Source organism: Poecilia formosa, unplaced genomic scaffold (genome assembly GCF_000485575.1).
Source record: "Poecilia formosa unplaced genomic scaffold, Poecilia_formosa-5.1.2 Scaffold98, whole genome shotgun sequence".
Lineage (NCBI taxonomy): Eukaryota > Metazoa > Chordata > Actinopteri > Cyprinodontiformes > Poeciliidae > Poecilia > Poecilia formosa.
Genome location: NW_006800037.1, coordinates 922,381 through 931,991, shown reverse-complemented (window position 1 = coordinate 931,991; position 9,611 = coordinate 922,381). Strand labels below are relative to the sequence as shown.

General features: G+C 42.0%; 2 protein-coding genes across 3 annotated transcripts; both read right to left on the bottom strand.

Annotated features, from left to right (window-relative positions):
* Positions 1–24: 24 nt before the first annotated feature.
* On the bottom strand, positions 25–4,800 carry btf3l4 (basic transcription factor 3-like 4). 2 transcript variants are annotated; one of them, XM_007558686.2, is made up of 6 exons: positions 4,690–4,800; positions 4,299–4,360; positions 3,079–3,192; positions 2,766–2,967; positions 1,581–1,640; positions 25–324 (listed from the first exon to the last, which is right to left on the bottom strand). In XM_007558686.2, exons 2-6 carry the CDS (start codon positions 4,350–4,352, stop codon positions 278–280), a joined length of 477 nt encoding a protein of 158 aa, XP_007558748.1. In that variant the 5' UTR covers positions 4,353–4,360; positions 4,690–4,800; the 3' UTR covers positions 25–277. The 2 variants fall into 2 exon arrangements, with proteins under 2 accessions (XP_007558748.1, XP_007558749.1); XM_007558687.2 differs by lacking the exon at positions 4,690–4,800 and adding an exon at positions 4,521–4,646.
* A 425-nt stretch (positions 4,801–5,225) lies between these two features.
* ptgfr (prostaglandin F receptor (FP)) lies at positions 5,226–8,426 on the bottom strand. Its single transcript, XM_007558688.2, has 3 exons — positions 8,213–8,426; positions 7,048–7,857; positions 5,226–6,078 (listed from the first exon to the last, which is right to left on the bottom strand). Exons 2-3 carry the CDS (start codon positions 7,840–7,842, stop codon positions 5,779–5,781), a joined length of 1,095 nt encoding a protein of 364 aa, XP_007558750.1. The 5' UTR covers positions 7,843–7,857; positions 8,213–8,426; the 3' UTR covers positions 5,226–5,778.
* Between the last annotated feature and the right edge of the window lie 1,185 nt (positions 8,427–9,611).

Sequence of the window (9,611 nt, the reverse complement as noted above, 5' to 3'; positions counted from 1 at the left end):
CTATGTAAAAAAAATTAAAATAAAAAATGTTTGTCACATTTATTTTGCCATAAACAAACAAAATGAAACCGATTTAAGACCTTCTGTGTATAACGTGTAATCTTCACGATGACTAATAATAAAGTGGTGAGATTTAAGCCAGGTTTTCCACACGCCAGCCTGACTGTAAAGTAGAAAAGTCTCTGGGATTGTTGATGACATGTGAAATGCCTGGGCGACATAAACGCAGAGAGACGTTTCTGCTTCTTCTCGGTCCACGAGGTCGTCAACGTCTGCGTTAGTTTGCCTCGTCCTTTGAAGCTTCGTCGAAGTTCTCCACCAGATCTGCGACACAGGAGCAGATACGCTGTTATTTACGCAACTTCAATGCTTTGCAGCGGCATTCATACCGTTTCAACACGTTCGCATTTTTTCCACAAAATTCCAAGATATTAAGTCTGTGATATTTCGAAGACACGCAGGAGGACACAAGAAGAAAAAACAGAGAGGAGGACACAATTAAGGGAGGGAAGCGAGGAGGAAAACAAAAATGAGATCACTAAGGACGAAGTAAAACACAGAAGAAATAAAGAGGAGACATTTTTCAAAAAATGTCAGTCAGACTGCTCATGTCAGATGTAAGCTCAACTCACATCTTACTGACATTTTATATTTGTTTCTAGAGGCACATCCTGTTGTCTGTAACGTCGGTTTCGGGGGGACTGGACAAGCTGAATGTGAACAGAGTCTGCCAGGAGTTTGTTGAATCCGGCGACACCTGAGGAAGTACATCTAGTTCTTTTATTCAGAGAAGTGGTGGAAATGTTTTTAGTGTGGCTGACAGACGCTGTGGTTTTTCACACACGGACAGATAAGTTCACATACGGTAGATAAATTGTATGGATGGCTAAAACATTTTATTTATTTCTAAGCCTACAAGCTACAATTTATCAATAAAAATATAGGCACTGTGCATTTATGAGTGGAACGAGAGAGCATTTGTTGGAGTTACAACTAGTTTCAAGAGTTTTTCTGTGATCCAGCATGGTTTATGGTAAACTGCTAACAACACGTCATGATCTTTATGGCCTTCTATTCCATAAAGATCAGATTTGTGGAATTACAATTAGTTGTCTTTGCTAAAGATTCTTTCACTTAAGCTGTAGGCCTCTGCAGCTCCTCCCGAGTTGCTACAGGTTTTACGGTACTTCTGTAAGTAATGATCTCCTTGCCAGCCCTTTCAGTTTAGATCGACGGACGTGTCCGAGTAGGTCTGGAGTTGCGCCGTACTCTTTCCATTCTCAGACGATGGATTGAACAGGTCTCCGTGAGGCGATCAAAGCTTGGGATGTTGTTTTATAACCCAACTCGGCATCAACTTTCTCCCCGAGCTGTCCGCTGTGATCCTCGACGCTGTTTGTTCTCTAATATTCTCTAACAAACCTCAGAGGTCACAACAGGACACTTGGATTTGCACTGCGATTAAATTACACAATGTCAGCACTGTACACTGGAGTTACTCTATTAGATTTAGCAAGCGCGACTGAATTTTCGTTGCTTACAGCATGTGTAAACAGCTGTGACATTTACAAAGAACATACCTGGAACCTCATCATCCTCTTCCTCAATGTCTTCTGGTTTGGGAGGTTTGCCATCGAGAGCTGGGAGAGAAGAAAGATCCATAACATAAATCAATTATGTTTGCATAATTTAAAACTAACAATCAAATACCAGGAAGGTTTATTTTAATAACCTGTTGTTACTGAGTCTCTAAAGCAGGGGTGTCCAAAGTCGGTCCTCAAGGGCCAGCATCCTGCATGTTTTAGTTCTCCCCCTAGTGGTTGTAACAACCTCCTCATCAAGTCAGTGTTCTGCTTAGGCCTTCTAATGAGCCATCATTTGACGCAGGTGTGTAAAACCAGGGAGAGAACTAAAACATGCAGGATGCCGGCCCTCGAGGACCGACTTTGGACACCCCTGCTCTAAAGGTTTAAATAAAAGATGCAATGATTTCATACTATTTAATAATATCTAATTGCCATTGATGGACACCATATATATTCTGAGATGCTAAAGCTCACAGAAAATAGCGGGGAAAAGAGAGAAAGGGACATGTGGGCTACTCATAACGGACATCATTATTGCAATATTCAGCAACAGTACTCCAATTACACACTTCCATTTTATCGCACAGCTCTCCATTTTGTGTACAAAACAGATTGGAGATCTTAGTTTCAGAACAAGATGTAATTATTGTGAACATGAGATCAAGCTTAATGACTGGATGCATATCAGTGGCATCAAAGATATGTACAAAGATAATGATTCCAGGAATAAAGATAAAGCTTGATGTGCTAGAAAAAATAAGTTCTTACTTTTCAGTCTGTCACTATATGCTTATAGTTACTAGATGAGTTACTAGATGGTGTCATGTGGTAACTTGCTGAGGCGTATCACTTTTTCCAATAAACAGACGAGTCCATATGTTGATAATTGACTTAATGAGCAAGTTACGTATTCACTCGATGAAATTGGACAAAGATCCCCTTAAACTGCAGCACTCACCATCTTGTCTCTATTGAGACGGAGATTCTTTCAAAGGTTTTTTTGTAAAATGATCCCTCCCAGAATTAGGCGATCAAGCAATCTAATCCGGTAACATACTTGTGCCACTTTATTCCTCTTCTCAGGATGACAAAACATCCACAAGGCAACATTTTAGGCAGCTACTTATTTCTCCACACCAGCAGCTACGGACAGAAATCCTTCGCTCGACCTGCACCCACCTTGCCGGGGGAAGTGTTCAGCCAGCTTCCGCAGGCTGCTGAGGCTGTCCGCTCCCAGCTGACTGAGGATGCTGGGAAGCATCTCTGTGAGCTGCTTGGTCTCGGCGTGGCCCGTGATGGCGAACGTGTTGGCGGACAGAGACGCCTGGACCTTCGGGTTGTTAAAGTGGATCACAGTCCCGTCGTCCTTGATCATGTTCACCTGGAGCGGAGAAAGAACGGATTAAGTCTAAGCATGTTTGGCGTGCTGCGAAGTAAGGGAAGCTGCCTGGGTTATTATGAAACGCAGAAGCGCTCGATTTTGTGTTTGTACCTCCTCGATTCCAGCTATGTTGTTGACAACCAACTTCTTCAGCGAACTCTGGAGCTTTTTGTCATCTGCCGTTGCGGTTCTGTGCACCACCTTCTTCTTCCTGCGCGCTGAGCCCTGACACCAAAACACAAAAAAAAAGCTCTTCAGTGATAAAGCCGCTTGCAAAAGTGCAGAGATCTGTAGAAAGGGGGTAAACATATGAATACTGAATTGAATACTGTAACAGTTTTTGTTTTGCACGACAAAGAAAAACCTGATTTTAATTCATTAATCTGAGTCTAAAACCTTTAATATTTCAATACACTTAATCTGGTTGGTGCCTTGATTTAGGCACCAAACAAACAAATGATTCAACACTGGTCAATCAATCATCTGAAAATGGGAAGAGCATGGTACAATTGGAAACCTACCCAGACATGGTTCTCCACCTAAAATACTGATTGACTGCTCTAAGCAGAAATGCAACCAAGAGGCCCTAAGTGACTCCAGGGGAGAAGGAGGGATTCATAGCTAAAGTGGGAGAATATGTTGTCGGAAACACCATAAGCTGTGCAATCTACCACTCTGGGTGTTGTAAAAAATTGAAAGAAGGAAGTCACAGTGAAATGAAGGCCATAAAAAGTTGGATTGCAGTGTGAACAAGTGGGCAAAGGGACTTGAAGTCCAGAAGGTGGATATTCTGGAGTGGCCCAGTCGAAGTCCACACCTTGATCCCCAAGAGATTATGTGACTTGAAAGGGGGATGTTCACAGCATATCCCCACAACCTGACAGAACTTCAACAGTTTTAGCAAGAAGAAAAATGCAAGATCCAGACTGAGACCCATCCACACAGACTCCATGCTGTGATTGCAACCAAAGGTGCATCTGTCAATTATTGACATGAATGAGGTAAATATTTATGTCCTTATTGTGTTTTATTTAATCCTCATCATTTTGTAGGAATTAGTTTTCCTTTAACATTTAACAGAGGGGAGGGGTATATTTTATTTATTTTATGTAAAAAAAAAGCTACATTTTGTTTATTGTGATTGATTTGTAAAAACAATAAAAGAGTAAAGCATTCAAGAGAGTGAATACTTTTATGGGCACTGTATTTCTGCATCTTGACAGTCTGAGCCATTCTTTCTCTCCTTTTTTTTCTTAGTTCTCATTGCTTTTTTGCAACACGTTTTTAAGATATCATTGTTGCCAAAGACCAGACTGAATTGGACAGCTCACCTTTCCTCCTATCCGCACCTGGGCTTGAAGCTTTGCCAGTTTCTCTTGATTCATGCCGTCACCTGCCAGGAAACCACACAATGACATCAGCAGCATAAAAAAAAAAAGAAAAAAAAAAGAACTACTGATATGGCATAACAGCTGCTTTTATTAGTTTCAACATTAGCTCTGCCTTTAAGGAACACCGTGCAGAAATAAAACAGATCTATAAAAAGCGCACACATGCTTTAAATTGGAAGCCAGCTGATGCGATCAGATGTGAATTGGTCAGCCTGTCTGTCCAACAGCTGCACACATGGACCGATAACAAACAACGCAGCCGTCCTCTCCTCCGTCCAGAAAACAACGACCTCACGGTCGCTCACACAAACAAGCTGTAATCTGAACAAACCTGCAGAAATCTCCCCAGATGTTTGCAGCAGAGAAGCACACAGCGGCGTCTTTCTGTTCTTCTTCGTTTTCGATCAGTAATAGAGACCAGAGATCGGGATTATGCTGACACCTACTGGACATTTAGCATATTACAAAAACAAAGCAATTGCTTTCTCATATTGATTCGTAAAACACCTGAATTTTATACTGAGGTTCGTTCTGTTTTAATGACTCCTAATATACGCATAAAGTGTATTCTGTGCTTTTGGGACTGTATTTACCAACCTCTATTTACAATGTTTGCACTTGACATAACTGACTTTTACAGCTAATATGTTAGAATAGCACTAATGCAAACGATAGATGAAACTATCACACTAACATAATGACATGACATTAGTTCAATGCTTGTAAGTCGTTCAAAACATTTTACCCAAAAATCAACCATTTCTTTTGTGAAAATACACTAGAGAAGTGGAGAGAGATTTGTTCTGTGGGGCTCTATTAGCTCAATTACCTGCATTTCTCTCATCAAGCGAGAAACCACCACTCTAATTAGTTTGCATGACTGTATTTTATTATTACAGCTTCAATAGCGGGAGCCATTTACAATGAAAGGTCAAAACAAAAACTCTCAGTCATCTTACATCAATGAGTTCACTCTGCAGGAGTTTGAAATGACCTTTCTGTAACGGAGTTAAGCAGAAATGTTCACATCCAAAATGTTTTAATCAAAAACAAGGTCAATGTTGATCAAATTACATAAGTGGTTGTTGCAAGTATGATCCTATGCTGAAATCATTCATTCACATTTCACGTCAAAGTGGAACGATGTCCTGGAGCTGCACTCAAAACAGAGACACTAAGCTTCACTAGAACAACAAATGGTGGAAATAATCCTCCAAAATGTCTCCTAAGCACTAAAAATTTCAGACTGTTTTGTTCTGGGCCACTTATGGAGCAAAGACGATTCTCAATGTGATGTTAAAATGCAACGTCATTCAGAGCAGAACTTGCACTGCCGCTTGCGTAGTCAACCAGTGACATGTGAAATGTTTCCACATCCCGGTCCTGTTTTCTCTTCAGATAAAACCTTTCTGGCCAGAGTTCAGGTAATGGTTTGGACGGCGGTGTCTGGCAGGGGCTGTCTGCTGTAGCGGATGCAGTAAGATTTGCTTGGCTCCCCCGAGCTGCCGAGCGTGCTGCGCTGCCAGCGGTGGAAGGTGTGCAGCTTCGAGCCCCAGCAGCTGTGAAACAACATGAAGATTTTCCTCAGGACGGCCTTCCTCAAAAGGATGTAGACCCAGGGGTCCAAGATCTGGTTCCATGTGGCCATCCGTACCGTCGTCAGCAGACTGAAACTGGACGGTTCGTCTTTAGCTATGGTGCTGAGAATGATCACGTGGACCTGAAGCACAGAATAATACAAAGTGAAATGCTACAGAGCTAAAGAAAATAGCTTGAATTTGAGTTTGTTGGCCAGTTATTCCAGTGAAAGAGAAAGAATTGCTGAAAAAAGATAAACATTTTATGCAAAATTTACGTTTTTCTTGTTTTATGCACCGCGTTGTGATCTATATTTTGTCAATGACTAAGTTATCTATCCAAAGATCAGTTTTGATTTGTGTTTTGGAGCATGATGTGGGTGGACACCCCAAGTCTGTCATGTGAAAGGAGATTGACTCGAATGTTCAAAAACAACCCAGGGAACCTCCAGAAGTTAAAGACAAGAAATACGCTTGAACTCCAGTGTCTCCGTCCACAGTGGAGAGTCTTTATTGTCACCAAGGACAACGACCTCAAAACACACATAATGGAATGGGTAATGCAGGCTAACATTAAGTTTCTCAAACGCCCACGACCTGAACCATAATGAAGATTTGTGGACTACGTTTAAAAGCCACGTCCATTCCAAGAAACCAATCAATTTGAATGAGCGCTACTGTTTCTGATAACAGCATTTAAATATGCAGACAGAAACTTGCTTAATGCTACAAATGGAGTGCAATTTCTCTACAAATTGCTGATGAATATATTAGCGGGAGGGAACATCTGCATATTTGAGTCTATAATTTTGATCCTGAGAGAAAAGTTAAGAAGTTAAAGTAAAATAAGCATGCATACCATAATTCTGACTCCAACGTAGCCTAGTGAATAAATAAAAATAAAGATAGGAAATGGAAAGCCTAGGATTGTACTTTGATTAAGGTCTTAGTCTCACTCTCAAAACCTCAAACACCAACAAATGTGTAACTAGTGAAGCTCTTTGTATTGGCTCCTAAAAAAGAATAGCGAAATTCTTCCCATCAAAGAATTTCGTGTCGTTAGCAGCGTGTCGTTACTGCTAAGTAACGACATGCTGGGAACAAGTGCTCACCAGTAACGGCCCCCAGCACACGCAGGACACCAGCATGATAGCCAGCAGCTGGCAGATCATTTCCAGGTGGTAGGACGTGCCTCTGCTGCCGGGTTTGTGGCGCAGCCTGCCGTGCAGCAGGGCGCAGCTCGCCAGAGTGTTGCACACGATGGAGAGCAGAAGAGCCAGCAGACCCAGAACGGAGAAGATCAGAGGCAGCAGCACATCTAGCCAGTCTCTGGGCTGCTCCATGTGGAAGAAGCACCAGCTCCTGGACCTCTGAACCTCGTAGGGTCTCCTCAGCAGCACAGGCAGCAACGCCACCAGGGCGGCGAGCAGCCAGGTGAAACCGAGCAGCCTCTTCATGAGGTGCGAGGACAACACTGCCGAGTGGAAGATGGGCTTGGTTACGCCGATGAAGCGCTCCACGGCCATTGCACTTGAGAGGAACAAGGGGCTCAGGCCGTAGAACACCATGCACACCCCGAAGATGCTGCAGACGATGCCATGCGGGTCGAAAGTGTCCCACTTCCTGTGAAAGCGGTAGACATGCAGCACCAGGGAGCCGTTGATAAGGTGACCCAGCAGGTCGGTGGTCACCAGGCTGCTGGCAAACAGCAGGAAGGACGCCTTGGACTTGATGCGGTGGCGACTGTAGGATTTGATCAGAATGAAGAGAGCGAAGCTGTTGGAGAAGATGCCCACAGTCATGGAGATGACGGATGCAGTGACAGACAACTCCTTATGGCAGCAGGTGGAGTTGGAACCTCTGACCTCTGACCCGTATTGGGTTTTGGAGCTCTCGTTGGATGACATCACTTACTGCAATCTCTAAAAAAAAAAATAATAATAAAAATAATAATAAAAATAAATAAAATTGAAAAACAGATTTAATCTACTTGAATCATAACTTTACAAGTATTTTTGCGCTGTATGATTTTGTTGACAAATCATACAGATGTTTTCTTGTAGAATTAATTAAGATACCCTCATGTTTATAAATAACATCTGCGCTCAGCTTGAGCTGTAAAAAAGATCTTCAAATCAAATAATATTGCAGAATGTAGTTAAAAAAAAAAAACATGATCGCACCAGCTCAGTAAAACTGGCAATTAAAGCAAATTCCAGGTCTATATGTCGCTCTTGTTAAGCGCCTGCAAATGTCAGAAGAAGAAACACTTCTTACCTCCAGTTTAGTTTGCTGTCTCCTGTGGTAAACAGCCTCCCCAAGTCGCTGTCTTTTGAATCAGCAGAATTAAAGGCGCATCTCCCCGTCTCTCGGTGACTGCCACTGAAAGTCGCTGTTCCGCCTTCGCTCAGCAGGTGGAAACCTTGGTGAGAGCTCAAAGACGAGGCGAGCTGCGCATCATCGACTCAGACGCACCTTAAAAACATTTGAATTTGAGGGGAGACAGGAAAAGACCGAATGCCCTCTTTTTTTTTTTCTTCTTCTTCTTTTTTTTTGTGGTTGTTGTTGTTGTTTTGTTTTGTCAGGCGAAAATCTGACCTGGCAGTGAAACAAAGTTGCGTCCGTTGTTAAATTACGCATTGTCTTTGATTCACTTGACACCCATTTAACTCAATTGCGCTTCTCTAACAACACAAGTCAGAAAAATGGATGTAAAGACCAAGGCGACACGAAAGGGTGGAGTGGGGAGGGAGGGACCATTCAAACCCACTCCCACCCAGGACTTATAGGCATGATGAATTTGAGTATTGAACGGAGCGAGGGAGAGTTGATAGTTATAGTGTCAGACTTTGGAGAACTTCAAAAGTCACTTACTCTCGGCTCTCGGCTCAAAATAGAAACATTTAGGTAAAAAAATAAATAAATAAGGAGGCATACAATGTTTTAAAACTATGGACATTAAGTTTAGAGAGCATTCACAGTTTGGCTCTAACTCAGTAAAGCTTAGATAATGGTTGGACTGGTCTGGGATTTTTTTTCAGCCGTTTGGGGTTATGTTAGAAAATGGAAACAGCAAAAAAAATAAATAAAGTAGAAGAATAAAAAAGTAGCTCTGCATGTTTGACTTAGGAACGTACGGAAGTGTTTCACTGCCAGAGATGGAAAACAAATAAAGTAGCATTGGAACTTTCTCGCTGTGACCACATTTATATCTCATGAAAAACCAAACTATGATTTTGCTTAAACGAAAAAGGTCACATCAGCCAAATGGCAACAGCTTGTGGAATGTTTCAGTCTACAGAAACACAGTGAGACGACGGAGAGTCGGATGAGGAAGCCCCTTTATGCCTTTTTAAGAAGTCGTGATTTGTCAGAGAAACGCACGAGAAAGTTTCTAGGTCTAACAAGAAATAAAACTCGCCTCTTAAAAACAAGTTTCGTATCCCATTACATCAAGAAACTCTCTTTAATGAGACGCTACTCATTCCTTGGGGAATCAATCGAGCAGTGTCATAATTTTACTCATAAAGTTTCCAGATTTGCAAGGTGGAAACAAAACAAACAGCAAATAAATAACACAGTCTCCTTAAGGTGAAAGGTCAGGGCTTTTCTCATCAATCCAGACCCCAAAGTTCAATGGAGCTGCCTTGAAGATACGCTAAAAGGTAAAAAAACT

What these genes read in the sequence shown, in the direction of transcription:
- btf3l4 (XM_007558686.2), bottom strand. Translation starts at nt 4,352, where the DNA reads ATGAATCAAGAGAAACTGGCAAAGCTTCAAGCCCAGGTGCGGATAGGA. An exon ending in AGGTGCGGATAGGAGGAAAG is followed by an intron (nt 3,193 to 4,298) that starts GTGAGCTGTCCA and finishes TTTTGGTGTCAG; the next exon opens with GGCTCAGCGCGCAGGAAGAA. An exon ending in ACATAGCTGGAATCGAGGAG is followed by an intron (nt 2,968 to 3,078) that starts GTACAAACACAA and finishes TCTCCGCTCCAG; the next exon opens with GTGAACATGATCAAGGACGA.
- ptgfr (XM_007558688.2), bottom strand. Translation starts at nt 7,842, where the DNA reads ATGTCATCCAACGAGAGCTCCAAAACCCAATACGGGTCAGAGGTCAGA. An exon ending in TGTGCTGGGGGCCGTTACTG is followed by an intron (nt 6,079 to 7,047) that starts GTGAGCACTTGT and finishes TCTGTGCTTCAG; the next exon opens with GTCCACGTGATCATTCTCAG.